The 23,531-nt window shown below is 48.8% G+C and overlaps 1 protein-coding gene across 1 annotated transcript; it reads left to right on the forward strand.

Moving 5' to 3' along the window:
• Positions 1–2,055: 2,055 nt before the first annotated feature.
• Nme9 (NME/NM23 family member 9) lies at positions 2,056–23,123 on the forward strand. Its single transcript, XM_063266445.1, is given in 11 exon segments — positions 2,056–2,117; positions 2,524–2,560; positions 6,730–6,787; positions 8,406–8,606; positions 17,092–17,174; positions 17,488–17,580; positions 18,483–18,653; positions 19,673–19,718; positions 19,721–19,766; positions 19,768–20,332; positions 23,092–23,123. Coding segments are annotated over 9 exon segments (798 nt in total). The 5' UTR covers positions 2,056–2,117; positions 2,524–2,527; the 3' UTR covers positions 19,835–20,332; positions 23,092–23,123.
• Positions 23,124–23,531: the final 408 nt, after the last annotated feature.

Consider the following 23,531-nt stretch of genomic DNA (forward strand, 5'->3'; position numbering starts at 1 on the left):
AAGATTTAGTCTCCTCCTCCTCCCTCTCCTCCTCCTCCTCTTCCTCCTCCTCCTCTTCCTCCTACTCCTCTCCCTCCTCCTCCTTCTCTTCCTCTTCCTCCTCCTCCTCCTCTTCTCTCCTCCCCCTCCCCCCTCCTCCACATTCTTTTGGTTTTTTTGAGATGGGGTTTCTTTGTGTAGCTCTGACTGTCCTGAGACTCTCTCTGTAGATCAGGTTGTCCTTGAAGTCATAGAGGTCTGCCTGTCTCTGCCTCCCAAGTGCTGGGACTACAGGCAGGTGCCAACACTGCTGGCTTTTTTTTCATTTTTTAAAAAAAATTTACTTTACATTCAGATCTCTGTCCCCTCAACCTGTCCCCCCACCCTGTCCCTTCCTCCCACCGTACCTTTCCCCTTCATCTCTGAGAGAGTGGAGCTTCCCCACCCCCCACTCCACCCTCGCTCCCCCTATCCCCGCCCTGGCACATTATAGAGTTGGGGGAAGGATTGAGGGGCCCATAGGGGATAGGAACTCCACCCAAAGACCAATAGAGTCAACTAAAGAGCATACACAGGCTGGACCTAGCCCCCCCCCCCCCGCCACCAGCCCCCCCCCCGCCACCAGCCCCCCGCACCCCCCCCCCCGCCACATGCACACATATGTAGCAGATGTGCAGCTAGGTCTTCACATGGGCCCCAAACACAGGAACGGGAGGCTATCCCTAAAGCTGTTGGCTGTCTGTGGAATCCGTTCCCCTAACTCGGCTGTCTTGCCTGGCCTCAGTGGGAGAAGAACCGCCTAGCCCGGTGCTCCATTCTAGTTCCACAGATCCGTCAGCTCTGGATGGCTTGATGAAGGTACACCTGCTAATTTGGGCCTCAGCAGAGATTCTTTTGAGCAAACCACCACCTTGTGGCAAAGAGCATGACTTGCAGGAGAAAGTTCGTCTTTCAGACCAAAGCATTTCGTTAGGCACAAAGTTTGATATTTTTGCATTAAAACAAATCAAAATAATATCTGCATTCCTTAGCGTAAGTCTAATTAAAAGGTACGTTTTCCGGAGATTTGGTTTTGGACAGAACAATCTCACTGACTAATATTATCATATATAAAAAGACCGAGTTCCAAGAGCTGGAGAGATAGTTCAGTGGTTAAGAGCGCTGGCTGCTCTTCCAGAGGACCCACGGATCAATTCATCACCCCACATGACAGCTTACAACCATAGATAGGTAGCTAGGGTTCCACAGGATCTGGCGATCTGGCGCCCTCTTCTGACCTCCTTGGGCATTAGATAGAGACACTGCAAGCAAAACACTCATACAGCATATAAAAATAAAAAAGCTCCCCCCCCCCAATTCCTTAAATAACGGCATAAAATGCATGGTAGCCCAGAGTGATGGATATGGGGGTGGTGGAGAGTTGATTCAAACAGTACGCCTTTTTTTTTTTCCGGAGCTGGGGACCAAACCCAGGGCCTTGCGCTCGCTAGGCAAGCGCTCTACCGCTGAGCTAAATCCCCAACCCCCAAACGCTTTTATTTGTTCTATATTATGTGTATGTTTCCCCTAGATAAACGTATGTGCACCATGTATAGTGCCAGAAAACCAGGAAGTCAGAAGAGGCTTAGGATCCCTTGGAACTAGGGTTGTGATCCACCTTGTGAGTACTGGGAATCGAACCCTGGTCCTCTGTGAGACCCATACGTGCTCATAACCTCTGAATAATCTCTTCAACTACACACCCCCTGTCTTTTAATGGCCTTTTAATCAAATCAAACTACTGATATGCTTGGATTAATAATTACTATCTGTACCTCTTGGGAGTATGTGGACTTGACTTTGAAAGTTAATTCTGAATTCACAATTACTACAGACCTAAAAGCCAGCTCTCATTTTCCTGAGACACCATCTCCCGCAGGTCACTCCTTCAAGGATTTCAGGGATGGAAAGCTGTACACCGACTCTGGCAAGCAAGCAGGAAGGAGGCGGGACGGAAGGGCGGGATCTTTACCTTAGTGCCTCCAGACCGACATTCCCTTCGACCAATAAGAGGTAACCAATGGAGCGAAGGGCTGAGTGCTTGGTTACCAAGACAACAAAAGACGCTGCCAAGTTAGAGGCTCTCTGGCTTCTTCCAGGTCTGATATTTGGTATCCATTGGGTAATATCGTTCAAAGAGATTGTTTCGTAGTAGTTCTCAGGGACTTGTAGGCACTACAGAACCCTCTTTATCTGCTCAAATTCCTCATTGGACACTCTAATGTGACAATCTGCTAGTGGTGCCTACAGGCTCTTAAGAGAAGGGGTTTCGCAGCACCCCCACCTCCGCTTGCCAGAGAGAGAGAGAGAGAGAGAGAGAGAGAGAGAGAGCGCGCCTGGCTCCTGGGAGGAAGGAGGATTGGGGGGGGGGGAGCACGAGAGAATCAGTTTATGTCTCTGTTCATTTCCCATCAGTACTCTGGACCTCTCTGGCCTTGCGTCTTTGCCCAGAGGTGGATCAGCTACCTTGCTCAATCCCTAGGTAATAGTCTGATTTCTTTGCAGAGCGATGGGCAACAGGAAGAAGGAAATTGCCCTGCAGGTAAGCCTCAAGGGACATTAGCTACAGGCACTTGTTTGAGAGAGTGGTGTGGGAGTGGGGTGTGGAATCAAGATGACTTTCCACTTACTAGCAGTGTGAGCCAGTGTCCCGGAGCTCAAGTATCCTATCCTTCTATGATAAAGTAGAAATAAATTCTCTGGAGCACCCAGTAATGGTGACTTTTTATATAAATCCCGACCAAAGCACAAGCTCTTAATGGGCCTTTGCAGCCGCAAGACTCAAGTGAACATTAATATAAAACCACAAATCGGAGAGAAGATAAGTCAAGCTTATTTTCTGTTGGATAATAATTGCAGAAAACGCACAGGATATATACATTTGGGCATACATCTGTGTGCTCTGTGGTGACCAGTTTCCCTGCACTGTTCTGTTCTAACATTGTGACTTGAGATGTGTTGTGTGATGAGTGTTTGCTGTGTAGAGTGCTTTACTCCATGTGCACATAGGACAAGCCAGCTCTTCCCTCCTCCTCCTTCCCCCTCCTCCTCCTCCACCTCTTGGTTTTAAGACAGGGTTCCTCTATGTAGCTCACCCGTGAAGTGAGACTGTGTGGCTATCCAAAGGGTCCTGAAGTTTTGACATACTAGGACTTCAGAGTGGGGGACCTTCTGCATTAGATTCTGAGGATGGGGTTCCCCCATTATTCTTTTGGGAACCATTTCCTCAACCTCTGAGCTCCATGCAGAAGTAGGGAGAGTAAGATATAAACGGCAGAGTTACGGTGATGAGACTCTGGACAGTTGTAAGCCACCTGCACGTGTGCTCTCCATGTGTCTCCCAATAGCCCGTGTGCTTCTCAGTTCATCCATTAATGTCATATATCCCTGGGGAGGTCATTCTTTGAATGCCTTGCCCAAGAGCTCCAGCCTAGGAACCCCATCTTCTCTCTGTCTTCCGGGTTCTTTCATATGACGTCAAGGTATCAAAAGATGCTAGGAAATCTTTTCATTCTCTCCCAACACAGGTCTTGGGGGGGGGGGGAGTTCAAGTGTTTTCCATGCCGATACACCCTACAGCCAGGAGTAGGGCAGTCATCTGGCCCCAGGCCTGGTGTGGTTCACTCCATGAAGGGGAGCAGGAGGTAGAGAGGTGCCAATGACATCAGCTAGGCCTCTGGGCAGTGACAGAGCTCTTCTGATGGTTCCGGTTCTTGTCACTTGCTTCAGGGCAATTGCTATGGGGACAGGAGAATATTGGTCCAACTCTCTCTCTTAGGGTTCAAAAAAGCTTTAATCTTTTATGTCTAACACACACACACACACACAAAGAGACAGAGAGACAGAGACAGGAGGCAGACAGAGACAGACACACACAGACACAAAGAGAGAGACAGAGAGACAGAGACAGAGACAGGAGACAGACACAGACAGACAGACAGACACACACACACACACACAGAGAGAGAGAGAGAGAGAGAGAGAGAGAGAGAGAGAGAGAGAGAGAGAGCGCTTTCTCGGAAATAGAGACTTACAATAGAGGATCTGTAAACCTTATATAGTTTCCTGCCATAATTGGTGGGTAATACATCCTAACATTGACCTTTCACATTTTTATCAAGAAGTTGTAGGGGGCTGGAGAGATGGCTCGGTAGTTAAGAGCACTGGTTCCAGAGGACCTAGGTTCATTTTTCACCACCCAAATAGTAGCTCACAGCCTTCTGTAAGTCCAGTTTCAGGGGATCCAACACTCAGCACCAGGCACACAAGTGATGCACAGACATAGAAGCCAAACACCCATACACAGAAGATAAAAATAAATCTTAAAAGAAAACTTTAAACAAGAGCAAGTTGTAATTTTCACGATCTTTTCAATTGAATAATGTCAACCCAGTGTCCTATATCTGTTATATTTCTCTTCGCTGTGACAAAATTCCAGACAGAAGCTACTCGAGAGACGTTTATTTGGGTTCCCTGTTGGGGGACAGATAGCAGAAATAAGCAGCAGTGAATGGCTTCATCTTTGGCGATGGGAGCTTGCAGCTTAGCTTGTTACATCCGGGCAAACAGGAAACTGAGACAGGTCCGGAAGTGGGTGCTGAGCCATATAACCCTCAATGCCTATCCTGACTGGGTTACATGTGCCAACGTCGTCCCGTGCTGTAAAGGCTCCAGAACCTACTAAGTGACATCACTGGCTTGGAAGCATGTGTTCAAATGCAGGGGCCCACGGAATGCATCTCGTGTGAATCTGTAACACTCCCTATGAAAACATGTTAAATTGAAGGAACAAGAAAGTCATTGTCTAGTGGAGGAGCCTGGCTGAATTCCATAAGCGGTTCAGACAGTGTGGTCTCTAGTAGACGGCTGGAATCACCTGATTGGCTGTAATGAGAGCAAATGTCTGCAGCTTCTCTAACATGCCAAACCAACCCAGGGCTACACCACAAGAGTCAAAGCAGCAGAAAACAGCATGCCGGACTGAGGGTCAGTCCCCAGGGGAACTGCCAAACAATCCCCAAAGAGTCCTGTGATGGAAATAAAACAGGTGGTGAATGCCAGGTGGGGGTGGCACAATCCCAGCTCTTGGGAGGCAGAGGCAGGCAGATTTCTGTGAGTTCAAAGCCAGCCTGGTCTACAGAGTGAGTTCCAGGATGTCCAGGACTGTTATACAGAGAAACCCTGTCGAAGAAGAAGAAGAAGAAGAAGAAGAAGAAGAAGAAGAAGAAGAAGAAGAAGAAGAAGAAGAAGAAGAAGAAGAAGAAGAAGAAGAAGAAGAAGAAGAAGAAAGAAGAAGAAGAAGAAAAAGAAAAGAAGAAGAAGAGGAGGAGGAGGAAGAGGAGGAGGGGGAGGAGGAGGAAGAGGAAGAGGAGGAGGAAGTAAAAAAAGAAACAACAACAAAAAACACACGATGAGCAGTCCCATATAATTATACAACAGAAGCATTATAATTAATTATCCAGAAACATTGGAACACTAGTGTGCATGGGTAGTGTGCACGGGCTTGCATGCATGGATGCGTGTGTGCACATTCACACACACACACCTGTATGGTGCATGTGTCTGCCAGAGGTTGAAGTCAGGATGTCCTTCTCAGTTGCTTCTCTTCCTCAGGAATTAGGGCCTGCAACTGAACCTGGACCTCCCCATTTGACTAGGAGGACTGGCCAATGAGCTCCAGGAGCTCCCTGGATCTTCCTGTCTCTACCCTCAGACACACACAACCATTCTCCACTTTTTACATGGGCGCCAAGGATGCAAACCTAGGTCCTCAGACTTGAACAGTGAGCACTGTACTGAGCCATCTCCCCAGCCCCCCACTCTGAGGTGATGAGATGTGAGATTGATAGTTTACGTCCAGGTAACTAAGAAGTACCCGCAAATAGTCTATATAGGTACTTACTTTAAAGATTTATTTATGTATGCCTGTATGTCAGAGAGGGCATCAGATTTCATTACAGATGGTCATGAGCCGCCATGTTGGTTTATTGGGAATTGAACTCTGGACCTCTGGAAGAGCAGCCAGTGCTTTTAACTGCTGAGCCATCTCTCCAGCCCCTACACCATACTTTCAAGTACATGTTATTTTTGTGTGTGTGTGATTTTGAAAGTATTTTAAAATAAAGATGTGTTTTGTGGGTATGTATGTATATATATATATGTGTGTGTGTGTGTGTGTGTGTGTGTGTGTGTGTGTGTACCTTTATATCTATATATTTAAAATAAAGGAGTGGAGATGGATAGTAATATTCATTTCTCCTTGTATGTCGTATCTAATATACCAGGACTCTTTATAAATAAGAAAAGAGTGAGTGGATGACGAAAAACTCCATAATTTCTGAAACTGACTGAATGTAACTACAAGGGGCCTGTACTGTGCTGCTGCTGCTTCTAAGAACACGAAACCAACCACCTCCATGATTCCCACACACATACACATGACACTTTTTAACGTCTGAGAATGGCCTATGTCATTGGTGGGTTAATTATCTTTCCCACCATATAAGAGGAAAGAAAGACATAAGATTGTGAACAGAAGACATTTAGAACTGCATTTGGGAATACTGCAGAGAGAAGGAGATGGGGAGGAAGGGAGGGAGGGAGGGAGGGAGGGAGAGAGAGAGAGAGAGAGAGAGAGAGAGAGAGAGAGAGAGGGCTGCCATTTCTGCCCCCATTGACACTGCTTCTGCTTTTGATCCTCTCTGGCCACAGGTCAACATCAAAACCCAGGAGCGTTGGGAGGAAATGCTCGCCTCCAAAGGACTGACTGGTAATTCCCCTGAGCCGTTCTTTTTGAAACCATTCAACGGTGCAAGGGGCTACATGGGTGGGTGGTATTGTCATAAGCCTGGGTCTCAGTCTCCAGCGCTGCCTTGGCCAGCTACAGTGGCATACTCCTGTAACCCCAGTGTTTGGGAGCTGGAAGCAGACTGACCAGAGTTCAAGGTTCACGGCAAGTCTGTGGCCACCGTGACTTGGGGAAACTTGCTTCTAAGCTCTTTTTATGTGGTCGTTGGCGGATCGAGCTCACTCAGTTGTTGGCAACAGGGTTTACGTCCTCACAGCCAAAGACGAAATTTCTGGCCATTGGTTTCTATGTGAGGCTTCTCACATCATGCTAACTTGCTCGCCCCGGACTTAGGCGCTGAGAGACCCCTGCTGCGAGTCAGCCTTTGTTAACTTAGGAGTCAGCGCCAAACTCTATTGTGCTTATTTGGGCTGACAGGACGGTGTGCATACCAGGAGGCTGGCATCTTGCAAGGGACCATGCTCTCCTTCCTACCCTACCCATGGTTCCTTCCTCTTCTCCAGGCAGCTCTGCCTCCTGTCATCCTCCTCTATGGACAAACCTCCATGACTCGTCAGCAATCAAGAGCGCTCCCTCTCTTCACAATCCCACCTCTTTCCAGCCCCTTCTGTTACCATTTCCTGAGATGTGTCCTGAACTGAGATGGCTTTCCAGAGTGTGTCCTGGGTTTCCTTCCCCTCCACTTCTTACGTTCTTCTTCTTTTTTTTTTTTTTCTCTCTTACGTTCTTCTACTCTACGGGCGATCACCGTTCTCCTTCCAAGGCTCACCTCAAAAGTAGCCTATCCATGTGGACTCTCTTTTGACCCCCACTTCTCTCTTCAGGGGAGACCCCCTAAGGCTCTGTCAAGGTCCCCACCATATTTCCTGCCATACCTGTCTGTCACCCAGACTCTAATACAACAGCGTTAACTTTTCCCATGTGGCATCTGTAGCAGACTCAACCTGGAGCCAAGTAGACACCAAATAATGAAATGATGGTCCCGTTGATCCAGAGTGTGTGTGTGTGTGTGTGTGTGTGTGTGTGTGTGTGTGTGTGTGTGTGTGAGAGAGAGAGAGAGAGAGAGAGAGAGAGAGAGAGAGAGAGAGCATACTCTTGAGTCAGAGGGATTATGAAGCCCTTTGATGCCAAGGGTTAACAGTTGTACCTATATGTCTGGTCTTGGAAGGTAAATTCAGCTCCAGAATGAAATGAATCATTACTTTTTTTTTTAAACCAATGGTGAAAGGGACAGTAGCATGTAATTTTGTTTTTGGAGACTCTGCTTTGTGCCAGCTGCCCTGATAGACAGTCATGTGACCGTGGCTAATATTTCCTGAGCACTATGTCAAATGTGAGGCGGCCTTTCAGTAGTTCAAGAGTGAAAAGCTCTTCCAAGACCTCTGACCTCTGACTGGACAGGCTAGAGGAATGAACACACGCGTACATGCACACACACACACACACACACACACACACACACACACACACACACCTACCTCCTCTACAATGTAATGCAGGGGTTGGGGGGTGGAGGGATGAGCGCAGACTGCATGGATGTGGTTGTCTGGTGAACATTGTCGTTCCTTGCCTCTGGCAGTTGTGGATGTCTACCAGGGCTGGTGTGGACCCTGCAAAGCTATGGTTAGCCTCTTCCAGAAGATGAAGATCGAGGTTGGCTTGGACCTTCTCCATTTTGCTTCGGTAAGATTCCTTCTCGGCAAAAAGTCACGCCAACAGCGTGAACAAATTAACCATGGAAGAAGCAAGGGCCAGGATGCACAAGCTGCCTTTCAGATGTGTCCTACAGTTTCCCTAGACGTAAAAGGCATCAACCTCACCACCAAACTGTATGCAAATATGTCACTCAGACCCATCTGCATATTGTCTTGGTTAGTGAGCACTGTTGGCCAAAAGGTCACTTCCAGAGCCTAGTGTTTCAAGACTTCCATCTTCTATGTCATAAAGGGGTCTTTGAGCAAATGTTTGCCAAAAGTACTGAAGTGGGAATTCCATGGAGATGCAAAAGACATGGACAACCCACACACTGATGGATGAGGTTCACAGACACTAACGACAACAGGAGCCAACAGGGTTTATGCTAATCTCTCAGGAGGTCAGACTCCAAGGGCCAGAGACAATGTAGGGGATGTCTGAGGACCCTCGGGCCTGTCACTGCACTGCCAGGCACAACCCCAGGAGAATGTCAGATGGTGGGGTTCCCTGGACCAGTCAAGTAGCTGAGTGGGGAGCCAGAGCATCTCATTTCCTTCTCTTCAAGGCGATGACGCTGGCACAGCTGTCACCAATGTGTTGACAAGACAGTGAGTCGGGCTTCATTTGAGAGGTGCATCATGAGGGAGGGTGTGGCACTGCTGTGACCCTGGACTAGCTGCATATAGGGTACCCACTGACCACTTGCTCTCTTCAGGCAGAGGCTGACTGCCTTGATGTTCTGGGAAAATACCGAGGGAAGTGCGAGCCGACCTTTCTGTTTTATGCAGTAAGTATCTTTGTGGACATGGAACTGTTTGTTGACTGTGAAATCACTGGTGTTCAGATAGACAGATCGGGTCTCAGGAGCCACCACGAGGCATCTGCCATTCTAAGGGGTGATGATGTCTCTGACACGCCCTCTAGAGCGATTCACTACATTCACAAAGAACTCCTTCCCTAAGGCGTGGACATGCACAGGAGCGCTCACTCACTCCTCCTGAGGGCCCTGTTCCACAGGAGATGAAAGGCTCGGCTTTATGGTAGCAACTGGTGGCTGGTCAGCCCTCCTAGGTCACTGCATGGCAAAGGACACACGTGTTCTAGAATGCACATGTGTGACTTGGCTGACGGACCCTCTAGATTGTAGCTTTCTTTGCTCTCAGAGCACGGTTTTGAGATTTCTCTTCTCTGCTGAGGGCAACTTTTAGGAGAAATGAATACATTGTACTTTTAGGGGAAATGAATACATTGTATAGAGAGAAACTGTGTGTTTGCCTTGATAACCACAGCACAGAGTGAAAGAAAAGCAAGGCAGCGTCCTGGGAACCAAAGGGTTCTGTGGTGACAGGTGACTTGGATCTTCAAATGCGCCATTCATTTCCAGTTTCAGTTCCCTGGCGCCCGCGGGTGCACTCCTGGGTTCCCAGCTTGAGGCTGCCTGCCAGACCCAGGCGGCAACTGGTGGATTTGCTGATCCAGACTCAGCCCTACCTACTCAGTCAGAGAAACCAGGGGCCCACTCTTCCAGGACCCCTGACATCCAGAGCCGGGATATTTAGTTCATGTCCGCCTCAGTACCACAAGTGTCACATATTAGAAGCTCATCTCGATTATTTGGTAGAGTTCTATTTGTCTTCCATGCACTGCCTGCTGTAAGCACGCATGTGCAGATCGGATGACAGCTGCTTCTCTCCTCCTCCCACGTCGGTCCTGGGGATTGAACTCAGATCTTCATCCCCAGCGAGAGGCATCGCCACCTGCTGAGCCACCTTTGCCAGACCCACAGCAAAACCTTGGGCTAAAATATCACCTGAGCTTTCAGGAGGGAGACCCAGCTCCTGCGGTGGCTATATGGCTGTGGTTGGCGGGAGAAAGAACGTTGGGTGGGAAGGAGATGACCACGTCCATCCAGCCACACTGGCCTTCAGAGCTGTCACAGAACACGGTTGTTATCGAAGTAATTTGAATGCTTAGGCCAACGGTGGTTAAAACAAAACTCACAGTCATCTGTGGGGACTCAGGCCACAATCGCCATCCCATGGCGGTTCACGGAGGGGTGGAGAGAACCAGCAGGGCCATCATACAGGAACTTCTCAGTGACGTACATAGAGAAAATGAGCAGAAAACCCAGGTCCACACGAAGCATGAAGATGTCTTTCCTGACTACTGCAGCCTGCACCGTGAATCCCTTCTTCCATGTTTATTCTGATAAGCTTTGGTCACAGCCGTCATTGTTTGGAGTGGCCACACCACTGCACATTCACTGAGACGATAACATGTCTTTCTCAGGTTAGCGCGTGTACTCTCTGTCTCACCCTAAGTGCTTGGTATAGCAAGAGCTCAACAAATATTTGTTAATTTGTCACATATAAGTCACATTTAGCCACCCAATCTTCTGTGTATTGTTCCTCCCTTAACTAACTGCTGGCTGCCCTGAAGAAAGCTTTGACAAGAGGGATGTCAGGGAGAAGGTGGAGAACAGAGAGAAATTGTTTGAAGAACAAAGAGCCAAATTGAGGGTCTCACGGTGGGATGGGCCCCAGGAACTAGTTGTCCCGCGTGACCTCGCCAGCAAGAAAACACGCGGGGACATACGAATCCTTGCTACAGCTAAACGTTTATTGAATCTTAAGGAGAGACGCCACGCGCCGGCATGGCGTGGCTTATATACACCCTAGCGTGGCGCATCCACACCTGATTGGTCGCTTACCCATGATCTCATTAGGCACGCCCCGGAGTGGGCAAAGACCTGGCACGAAGGCACTCTTGCACATGTGCACACAGTTAACTTCCTGAAAGGAAGTCGGCTGGCGCGGCGGAGGCCAGCGCCATCTTGTCTAGCTTGGCCTTCCACGTGGGGCGCAGTGGAAGCCAGTGCCATCTAGTGGTGGCGAATGTTATTGCGGCCCTCTACAACTAGTAGCAGGGGTGAGGGCAGAGGATGTGGGCCTAGGGGTTGATGCACCTTAGGCACGGCCTCCTGAAACAATGACTAGCTGTGAGGAGGGTTTCACGTGACCTGTCACATTCCAGAGAGGAGAACTGGTGGCCGTGGTGAAGGGAGCCAACCCCATTCTGCTTCAGAAGACCATCTTACAGAAGCTGGAGGTCGAAAAGAAGGCTCTGGCTGAAGGCCGGGAATGGAATGTGGTAAGTGGAGGTCACCTGTCCACCAGGTCACAGGCAGGCTCACAAGAGTGCTCACACGGGCCCCTCCCCACGTGGACCTGGGCCTTGGGAGGATGCACATTAGAAGTCTCTCAGGAGTGAGCCTCTTTCCTCTCCGAAGTCCCTGGAACATCTTGCATCCATTTTCCTTTCAGTCACAACTAAACTCTCAGTAAGGACTTCAGGGAGGGAGAGGAATTGACAGAACTGAGTAGTGACATCGTCAGACTTTTGGTCCCATCACAAAATACTTGAGGCCGTTGATTTTAAGACGAAAAGGTTCACTCTGGCTCCAACCTTAGGCTTCAGTCTATGGCCAGTTGTGTCTGCTGATTTTGAGCTCTTGTTGAAATAGCATGTGGAGAAGGCTGTTGGTCCCAGAGGGGCTGGAAAAAGTAACCTTCTCTTCTAATCACCTTCAAGTTTACTCCACTGGTGACCTTTACAGCCCCGTCTCTTTAGGTTCTACCACCTTGCCAGACTGAGTTTAAGACATGGGCTTTCAGAGGGGTCAAAAATACCACAAGAAAATGAGCGCACAGAATCAACCCACCTGGGCTCACGGGGTCCACAGAGACTGAACCACCAGCCAGGAAGCCTGCATGGCACTGTCTTGGTCTTCTCATGGGATTCCTAAGAGTGGGAGCAGGGGCTGTCTCTGACTCCCTTGTCTGCTTTAGGGACCCTTTCCTCTTATTGGGTTGACTGGTCTAACCTCAATAAGAAGAGAAAGAGGAGGTGCCTAGTCTGACTGTAACTTGCTATGCCATGTTTGGGTGCTATCCAAGGGAGGCCTGCTCTTTTCTGAAGAAAAACAGAGGCGTGGATGAGGCATGGGGCAGAGGGGAAGCTAGGGGAGAGGAGAGAGGGGCAACTGTGGTCGAGGTGTAAAAAAGAAAAAAGTATTTATAAAAATAAATATCTGATAAAAAAAAGACATGGGCTTTTGGAGGAAACCTAAAATACAGCAAATTATAGGAGGGTCCTCCCCCAGCCTCATATTAAAGTCACTTCCAGTGACTGACACACATGCACAGACATGCACGCACGCACACACGCTCGCTCGCTCGCTCACTCACTCAGATTCCTAAAGGTTTTTAGGCCATTTATTTAATGTAGAAATTTAGCTCTTTAATTACCATGGCAGACAGGATCAGCATAACCTGTGGCTTTGAGAAACTATGTCCATAGTAATACAGACTGCGCCAACTTCACAGCTCACTGGCAGTGTTTTAAAAATCCATACATCATACGTGTAAGAGGTATTTCCCGACACACTTTGTGTGTCTGCCGAGAGTCCAGCACCCCACCTTTGGGAGTTCACTGTCCAAGCTCTCATAATAAGTTCCAAAGAGCATAGCCCATTTTCTAGAACATACAGCATCAGGCCATACTTCCACATTTCTATAGATACTGGCCATATTTCCCTAAGAAGGAAAAACAGGCTCACACTGCCATGGAAAATGATCTGGAAGTCCCTTGATTTCTCTGCACTGGGTGACTCGTCCCTTGTATTTGAAAGCCCCTGTCTCAGTTAGGGTTCTACTGCTGTGAGCAGACACCATGACCAAGGCAACTCTTATAAGGACAACATTTAATTGGGGCTGGTTTACAGGTTCAGAGATTCAATCCATAATCATCAAGGCACGGATATGGCAGCATCCAGGTAGGCATGGTGCAGGAGGAACTGAGAGTTCTACATCTTCATCTGAGGGCTGCTAGCAGACTGGCTTCTAGGCAGCTAGGATGAGGGTCTCAAAGCCCACGTCCATGGTGACACACCTACTCCAACAGGGCTACGCCTACTAATAGCGCCACTCCCTGGGCCGAGCACATACAAATCATCACACCAACTGTCCACTCTATATCGTTCCTTAGTCTCTACCTGCATTTGGTTAAGAGGCAGACTTTAAAGGGCAAGACGAGCAAGGATCTCTCCCCCCAACCCCAACACACACACACACACACACACACACACACACACACACACACACACACACACTACTAAAAAGGCCCTCGTTGCCCAAGCTCTGATGACCTGTCCTCATCAGAGGCCTGTCGTGCCCCGTGTTTTGAACCTCCATGTTTTGATGCTGTCTTCTGAAGGTGTTGAAAGTCTTCACAGTAACTCGAGTTGGCTGAGTCCTTTCTGTCCACGACTGACTTGTCCTAGGTTACTGATGAGAATCATTTGGGTGCAGCCAAGTGGCCTCCCCGCAAAAAGGATGGTGGCAAAGATGGGGACATAGGTGAGTACAGACCTGATGAGCAAGGTGGATTCCGACTTGATGTGCATTTTAAACAAGCGAGTCACCAGGCTATTGGGCCATCTCAGTTCTGGGAAACCAGCCAAGAGCATTTTTGTCTCCAATCACTGGGCTCCAAACAAATGGTATCAGATCTCCCTTTGTCCATTGGTGGCATCATGGGTACATTTGACAGCTGTCTGATGATACTCAAATAAGACCTTGGTGGAAATCACTGGACATCAGGAAATGATCCTTCTAGAAACTTCAGTAGTAATGGAGAAGAGGAGTCATGAATTCTGAGCTGGAGAGTTCAAGTTTCCCTATCTATCTCCTTCTAAAACACCAGAAGCCCTCCCTTCCATAGCCTCACTTCCTCTGTTCCCAGGCCAACCCCCTCTCTCCCTCATCCTCTTAGCTGCTGTCAGCCATAAGTCTCATAAGCACTGTGCTGTGTCCCTTCCTGAGCCTTACTCTGAGAAGAGTGGCCAGGCTACATCTGAGGACCAGGGAGTTAGACAGGTTGCTGCTGGGAAGATGTCTTGCATTAACAGTCAAGATGCCAGGGATCCGGGACTGCCTACAGCCGGAGGAGGGAAGCTTGAGATACACGGCTGTTTCTCATGGGTGCACAGTAAGGACCTTTAGGATCAGAACCTGGACAGAATGGCTTAGGAAAGCCAGGAAACCACGGAGACGATCTGGGATTTGACTCTCACAGGAAATAGCCTTTCCACACTATCACCTCTTCTCTCCTCTGTTCTATCCTCCTCAGTCAAGTCTCTTTGATCCAGTACACTACCCTTTCTCTCCCTCAGCTTCTTCTCCCTCTTAGTTAAGATGCATGAACTTGGTCCACATCTTGGTGCCACCCCTCCTCTCCACTCCTGCTGACCTGCTGTGGCCTGGTCCTAAACTCATTGCTCCTCTAAGGGCACTCCCTGCTGCCAAAGGTCACAGACTCCTTTTTTTGTTTGTTTGCTTGGTTTTTTTTTTGTTTTTTTTTTTTTTTCGGAGCTGGGGCCCGAATCCAGGGCCTTGCGCTTGCTAGGCAAGCACTCTACCACTGAGCTAAATCCCCAACCCTGTTTGCTTGTTTTTAAAGACTTATTTATTTTATGTATGTGAGTACACTGTTGTTCCATCAGACATACCAGAAGAGGTCATCACATCCCATCATAGACGGTTGTGAGCCACCATGTGGTTGCTGGGAATTGAACTCAGGACCTCTGGAAGAGCAGTCAGTGCTCTTAACCACTGAGCCATCTCTCCAGCCCCGACCACAGTCTCTTGAATCAGAAAAGGTTGATATTCATTGTGCCCATGTGCCTCCCTTCTCAATGCCTTACCCCTTTGTACGTGTGCGTGTGTGTGTGTGTGTGTGTGTGTGTGTGTGTGTGTGTGTGTGTGTGTGCAAGCCTGTGCCAGTGTCTCAACCTCTGAGCTACAACTCAAGTCCCCCTTGTCTGGCTTCTGAGATAACATCATTCTCTTTCTCTGGCCTCTTTTCCTGGGTTTCCCCCCTTTGAACTGAAGCTGGAGGATGAGGCCCGCAAGAGCTCCTCGTCTTTTCCCCCTCTGCCCTTTGGGTGTTCTCATGAGCCCACCACTTCAACACAGAATCAGTCATAGGAGTGCCTTAACATCAAGTGTCCCCAGCCTATCAGAAATGGTAACCATAGAAAAAGGAACAGGCTGTTGCTTAGGGTGACGTACACTGTGTACGTCAGCTTTCTGTCGCCATACTTGGGATAATCATCATATATAGGCAAGATGTTTCCTTTGCTCAGAGTTCTGAGGGCTTCTGCCAAAATCAGTTGGTAGAGACGCTTTCAAGCCTGTGTGTGGTAAAGCAGGTCTAGGCAGGAGCATAGCATATAGCAGGTACCTCACAGCCAGGAAGCAAAGGAGCAAGAGTGCCACAACCTGCCTGTCAGTAGGCCCCACCTTTCAAGGGTTCAGCCACCTCCCAACAGGCCACAGGCTGGGGATCAAGGGTCCTTAGGCAACATTTATTCAGTGGATAGCATATACCTACTTAGTGCAGGCTTTACAGCTATTCCCAGTAGAAACCTTCCTTAGACACAGATGGTTTTATTTCCTTGTGGCACAGCAGATATAAAGATTGAGAAGCAGAAAATAGACGGTGGGAAATGTCGACTCTATAGAGGACGCAGGTAAGTTACCAAGGAGAAGTTCATGTCAATAGGAGCCGAACAGAGATGGGCTCCTGGACTACACAAATGGTTCCCTACAGAATTGTCATAGCTTGGACCTATGTGGCCTCTGGTCATTGAGGCTGACCCCAAGCACTGTCAGAATTGAAGCTAAAACTGAAACAAGGTAAAAAGGTTCAAGCTGTTCTGTCTGGCCTTCTCTCAGGAAACCTGAAGTGGGGTAGAGGGATTTGAAGCTGTAATTTAGTCGTTTGTGCTAGAGTTGAGAAGCACAAAGTTCAGATGCAGAGCTCGGGGCAACTATTTTTACTGCATGCAAGAACGGCAAAAATGGGAGGGGGCTGTAAAGTGGCTCAGTGGTCAGGAGCACTGGCTGCTCTTCCAGAGGACTCTGCTTCTCCCCCGGCACTCAGATGGCAGTCCACAACTGTGTAATTTGTGTCACAGGGGATCTAAATCTTTCTTGGGCCTCCATGGGTACTGTATGCCCATGATGCACAGGCATACAGGTAGGAAAAATTTCCATACACATAAAACAAATTTATCTTGAGGAAGCAAAGGAGTCAGGAGAACAAGAAGAAAGAAAGACAGACAGCAGTGAAGCCGAGAACCATGAGAGGGGGATAGGAGGGCCTGAGGGCGGCCGGGCCTGTCACCTCTGCTCCTGTGTCACTTGTTCACCCATCTCCAGGCAGCTCATTCAGTCATTCCAAGTGTGCTTCTGAACAGTCTTTCGGAAGTGTCCACTGCTGTGTGTCCCCAGACCAGAGTTCAGAGAGTTAGGCTCTGCCCGCCCAAGTCAGACTGGGGTTCCTGGTGCCAGGTTGGTGCCATTCCCTAGAGTCTGTGTCTATGAAGACCTGGAGCCCAAGCCTATACAGTGCAGTGGATGGCTGCAGTGGGGCCAGCATAGAAACAACACTGTCCCTGCCAATGGCTTCCCAAAACCACTTGACAGCACTCCCCTAGTTAATTTCAGCATCATCAGGAAAGGCCTGTACATTAGGCCTCATTAAGCCCGATGCAGTGGCCCACGGGAGGGCTGATGAAATCATCATGAAGGTGGGAGGCACATGACATACCTTGCCTGACTATTCTTGGGTCTCCTGCGGTAGATCCACAGGGATGGGGGCAGCAGGAGCTGTGTTGCACTGATGAGTTCTAACTCAGACTCTGTTCAAGGTTAGGACAATGCTAGACTGGGGTGGATGCTGAAGGTGCTAAGGGCCTGTGTTGCTTTTACTTTTAGCTTTCCACTAAGATCACTGCAAATGTGGCCTGAGGCACATCTGCAGAATACACACTTATATGTATAAGTATGTGTGTGTGTGTATGTATGTATGTACGTATAATGCATATTATATATATTCTGCAGATCCAGGAAGCAGGATTTGACATACTAACAAACGAGGAGAGAACCCTGACAGAGGCAGAAATGCAAGTGTTCTATTCGCACAGAGCCAGAGAGGTCAGCTGATCTGCTTCTGTTGGTCCATCTCATTCTCTCTTCTCTCCTCCTCCAATGCTCTGGTGTTAGGTTGATAGAAGCTCAGGGGAATAACAAGAACATGCAGGTGGGTGGGTAATGAATTTGCACTCCGAATATGATCAGGGCCTGTAGCTCACAAGTACCGAGGCTGCAAGGAAACTGTGTTAACAGCCAGCAATGGAATAAAGATGTCTATTCGAAGGATGCTTCACAACTCCCAGAACTGATGACAGGGAATGAAAAGGGTTAATGAGAGTGCTTGGAGAGAAGAGGAACCAAGAAAATTCTAGGGCCCACAGAAGCCAAAGCCTTAGGCAAACCATTCAAGTTGTCGCTACCTACCACTTAAGGTCCACTTGCTTTTTCTGCTTGCTTATGATTATGATTTGCCTACTTACGATTTGGGGAGAATGGCCGATGGCTCTTAGGCCATCATCCCGCTTCCTAGGTCAGAGGTGTGACAGTTGCTAAGCGTCACGGTTGTGAAATGAACAAATTGAAGAGGGGTCTTCCCCGAAGGAAACTGGAAGCATTGGTGTTGAAGGAGAAGGGCTGCAGGGTATGGGGAGGAGAAGTGCCATCTACACTGTGCCCTTGGAGACCCAACACCCACGTATTACATATCCAAACATATCATTCTTTTAGCATGCCACTACCCAACTTAACTCATGTTCCACCATGGCTCACCTTCCTGGGGTCCTGGGGTGTGGCTGGTCATCACCACAGCAGGCAGAGGTGGTCGGATCATGGCTGAGTGTCCACGAGCTCACAAGGCTGCTTACTGACTGTCCCTTCCAGTCCGTGGGTAGTCTGGGTGTGCAGGTCTGTTTCAGGTCTCCGTAGCTCCCACCCAAGGTCACCATTTCCTCACCCGTGTCTAGGAGGCATTTGAGAAGCTAGTACACCATATGTGTAGTGGACCCAGCCACCACCTGATCCTCACCAAGACCGAGGGCACCGAGGACGTAGTCACTGCTTGGCAAAACTTCCTGGGACCTTGTGACCCTGATGTGGCCAGGAGGGAACAACCCGAAAGGTGACAACTTTCACCTGTGATCCTTTCAGCCATCGCAAGCTTCATTTAGTGTTTGGTTCAGAATTGTAGGTGATGCTGTCAGCTCTCTGGTGGCCAGGAGGTGGCCTTTCTATATATCTGGGAAGTTTTTGACATCTTCCTACTCTGAGTTTCTCAGACTCCCCAATGTGTGATCCCCTGCCCCCATGCTTTCTAAAGGCTGCTGCCGAGGTTGGCTCAGTCACAGATCTCAGGGACCCAGTCTAGCCTTCCCAGTCAAAGGCAGCAGTATTGCCTGTCGTGTGGACTCGACTCCCAGAGCCACAGTTGTCTGGAGTCAGCTTCCTGTTCAGCACACCTATCTAGACCCGCTCAGCCTGCTCTGCAGCTAGCCTGGAGTCAACTGTACCAAATCCATGGGTCCTGGCTTTTGAAGGTGACAGAGCCATCCATGGTCAGACAACAGGAAATAACTTAGCAAAAAACCACACAGAAAACCAACCAACCAACCATAAAGCCCTATAGCTGTACTTTGTAGTCTTAAGGGACAAGAGCCTCTAATTGAGGCAACAGGACTGAGCAAAGGGACGAAGGGCTCAGACCTTAGGTCACCACCTAATGGGTCAAGTCCCTCCTTGGCTTCCGTTCAGTTCAGTTCAGTTCAGTTCACTTCCCCAGGCTGGAAAGTGGGACTATCCACCCTCAGGCAGCACAGAAGCATTTAGAACGGCGCTCAGCACATAGGTCCTACCTAGCACACCAGGGTTACAGCTCTTATCCAGGTCAGTCACAGAGCTGCAAGATGAGATGCAAGGTGCTCGAGCCCGGCAGTGACCCAGCACGGTGAGAACTGTAGTCTGGGCAGAAGTGAAATGTAGCCAGACCCTATGGCTAACACCCCTGGGCAGCAGATGCTGGCATGGTGGTGTCCTCCAGTTCTCTACCAAGAGCAAAGCAGTCTTGCTTATTGGTAGCTGGTGGTCTTGCTACCAGAGAGCAAAGCATTTCTCTTCAAGTGAAACAATTGTTTCTTTTACATCCTACTGACCCTTCCAGTCTCCCGGCTCAGAAATGCCTTTTAACGCTGTGCATGGAAGCCGAGACAGGATGCCAACAGAGAGCTGGCCCTGCCCTTCCCCAGCTTCCAGTTCAGATAAAGACATGGAGGCCCCACAGGGTAAGCTGATCAGGCAGATTTCTTTATTAAATCTGAGATGAAAGCCACTTATGATTGTGTGTGAAACTGACACTTGTTTCCTGATTAGCCAATAAAGTCCTGTTCTGAAACACAGGTCACCATGTAACTGGTGACAGCATTAAGCCATTTTGTGCATTCATGGAGCAGAAGAGCTGCTTTTAAATATCACATTGGGATTTCTTTTTTCTTTCTGCTCATTGTGGAGACCTAGTTCCACTAGTCAGACACTTTGCTTTTTTGCAAACCATGGGGGGAAAAATCACATGACTTTAAACAAATTAAAAGTTTATTTTCTGCTTTTGCATGTGTTCTTTGCACACTGATCACTCTCACCCCCTCCCTCCCCAACAAATCTCTCTCCAGTATTCATATCTGTTCATTTTGTTTTGCGATCCACCAAGACTAGCCATGGCCATCTGTGCGATCATGGGTTTGAAGCTGTTAGCGAATGCCTGGAGGACTGAGAGAGTACACCACGCTAAAGACAGTGAAGTTGACCTTGTGTGGGCCCAGTGCAGGTAACAGTAGCTGATGGGAGTTAATGATTACAGCAGTTTTATGAGTCTAGGGTACGGTGCCTCCCGGCCCTCTCAGCATTCCCGGAGCCTTAGAGGGGTGGCACATGACTTACTTAGGGCTCAGCCCACTCCTGTCACTCATGTTCCACATCCTAGGCATCTACAAGTCTTTATCGCTGTCAGGAAAGGTTTCTGATTAAGGCTGAGTAGTGACACCCTTTATCTATTGGTCTCTGCATTGGGACTCAGAAGGCAGTTGCTAATAATTCAGTTTAGTTAACCATGAGAAATACATTCCCCACAAAGGCCTACTCCTCCCCAGACCTGGGTTGTTGGCTAGGCCACCAGGCACTGGTCCTGCCCTCTTAGAGACAGGCTTGAATCCCTGCAGATTGGTCATTCTATCAGCCGTCAAGCTGCTGCTGCTGCTGACTTGGGCTCACCTCGCTCTTTAATGGCTTCTTGGCACTTGATGTTAATCCTCAGCCCATCCCACATCCTCATCTACCCAGTCTCAAGGCCTCCTTCCCTGCCTAAACCTTTTCCGCCCATGCTGCCCCCATCTTTTTAATTATGTTCTTCTATATGCCTTGCCTTAAGGTAATCCTTACCTCACATCACCTTGCTTCCTTGCTTGCACAGGCCACATGCTACAAACCACACTGAACAGGGGACACTGGTCCTCTTACGAGAGCACATGGCATTTGGGCCTGGATTACCTTACATGAAATAATTTTCTCCAACCCCACCCATTTCCTTGCAACTTTGTTTCCTTTAGAGCTAAGCAATAAATAGCCCACTGTGTCTGTACAAACCTTAATTATTCGTCAGCATTCCTTAGCCACTGTGAAAAGGGCAGTAACGAGCACAGGCTATTATCCCTGTCACAGGGCCTAGAATCCCTTGGGTATGTGCCCAAGAGCGGTATACTTTTTTTCGAGAACCCTCCAGACGGATTTCCAGACCTGCTTTAGTAGTTTACGTTCCCATCCATGGTATTCAAAGGTCCCCCGTCCCCACATCTGCTCCACCATTTGTTTTTAGTATTCTCGAAAGCCATTTTGTTCGTGTGAGATAAAATCTTAAAGTGGTTTTAATCTGCATTTCTTTAATGGCTAAGGTTGCCGAACACCTTTAAAAGCAAAACTTTCCTAACTTTCTGAGGTGTATTTCGAAGTCAAGTGTCCCTCTCTTGTTCCTGTGCCCTCCCCACTTCCCTGGCAGGCTTGCTAAGAAACCAGACTGCCCCTCAGTCCATATTAGAATGGGCTATGAAGGTTATCTCTATCTCTTCCTCCATGGGAAACATTGGCAGTGCTTGGGCAAGATGGGCCAGGCCATCACCTTCTCCAGATATGGGTGAGAAATCACGGAGTCCAAGGTGCACAGAACATTGATTCTGTAGTCAGAACTGGGTCTGGCTAGCCCCGAGGCTGCAGTGAGTGAAAGGGGGCAGGAAATGAAGAGTCTGGGAAAAGCCCAAGGGTGAGAACATTAGTTTCTTAAGAGGAGGGAAGTCTGGTGGTAGTGGCAGCAGCACGCATACCTTTAATTGCAGCAGTTGGGATGCAGACGTATGTGGATCTCTAAGTTCAAGGCCAGCCTGGTCTATGGAGTGGGTTTTAGGATGGCCAGGGCTACACAGAGAAATCTTGTCTCAAACACACATACACACACACACACACACACACACACACACACACACACACACACACACACACACAGAGAGAGAGAGAGAGAGAGAGAGAGAGAGAGAGAGAGAGAGAGAGAGAGCGAGAGCACGGTTTGGATTTTAACCTATATATTTGCCTAAATGTTTTGCTGCTGTGCTTAGGATATCAAGATCTAAAGCTCAGCATGTTAGGATGGGTAGGGTGGGGGTTGAGGAATACCCTGAGAGCACCAGTTCAGCGGGTCAGGAAGCCCTGGGGAGTATAGCTCTGTGGGGGACCAGAGACCCAGGTCCACATAGCCAAGCACGTGTCCTTTGGTTCTCCCACTGTGGTGGACAGCCCTGCCAGGCCAGCTTCCTTCAGAGCCCATGACACATTGTTGTCCATTCCAGGGCATAACTGGAGGCACAAAGGTGTAAGTCTGGGCCAGCCTGGGGTAGATGGAAGTGAACTGCCTGGAAACAGCTGACTAGGGCTCCTGGGGAGTGCTGAAGAGCTAGGATCTGATATTTTGGCCTCAGCTGATAGTGATGGGGAAGGTTCTAGAAGGGACTGAGCCCAGATCACAGGTGGCTTCTGTGAAGCAACCTCACTGGGAGGATCGTGCACCTTCACTTACTCACACACACACCCCCCCACCCTTGTCCCCTGCAAGCCCGCATCCCGATCTGGGCTCTGGGACAGATCCTGGCTCCAGGGATCATAAGCTACAGAGCCTCTGGAAATTTACTTACCTTTGCTGGGACCATTTCTTTCATGTGTAAAATGGAGACACTGGCATGACCATTAAAACCCCAAACTAATCATTCCAACCGCCGTCTTCCTCACAGTTGTGAGGATGAAAAGAGACAGGACTTAGAGGTTATACCTGTAACTGACCTACCAGAAATGTTCCTTCTTACAACCCTGTAATCATCCCTGACGCATCCACTAGGAACCCCATGGCTAGCTCACTGGCCAACAAATTCCAGCAGTGTCCTCGGTTGGTTGGTTGGTTTTTCGGGGAGGGGTGGTGGTGGCAGGAGGCCTGGCTGTTTAAGGAGTGTCATAGAACAATGTTACCTCCTCCCGTTACCTCCTCCCCAGGCGCTGAGGCTCAAACTATGGCCGGCCCTGTGGAGGCAGCTTTGCATCTCTAAGTGTATCTGAAGAATGGGACGCTGTATTGTCTTCTGTCACAAGGTCACTAGAGGAGCCATCGGTGTGCTGCTGTCTGCACAGAAGGACCTGCAGAGGAGCACCAATATGTTCTTGGTTTAGCCCTATTTTGTGGACAACAAAAATAACTGTCCATACTTCCCTGTCTTATTAAACAGTCAGTAGAACATACCTACTCTCTCGTCACTGTATTCTGCTGAGGCATGGTGTCACCTTAGAAGACACTGGGTCTCTTCAACAATAAATCTACTGCATAGATCCCTAGCTTGCTACCTTAAAAAAAAAAACATTTATTATTGGGGTGTGTGTGTGTGTGTGCGCGCACCCGTGCGCCCATGTGCTCACACGTGTGCATGTGCACATGCATG

This window comes from Rattus norvegicus, chromosome 8 (genome assembly GCF_036323735.1).
Source record: "Rattus norvegicus strain BN/NHsdMcwi chromosome 8, GRCr8, whole genome shotgun sequence".
NCBI lineage: Eukaryota > Metazoa > Chordata > Mammalia > Rodentia > Muridae > Rattus > Rattus norvegicus.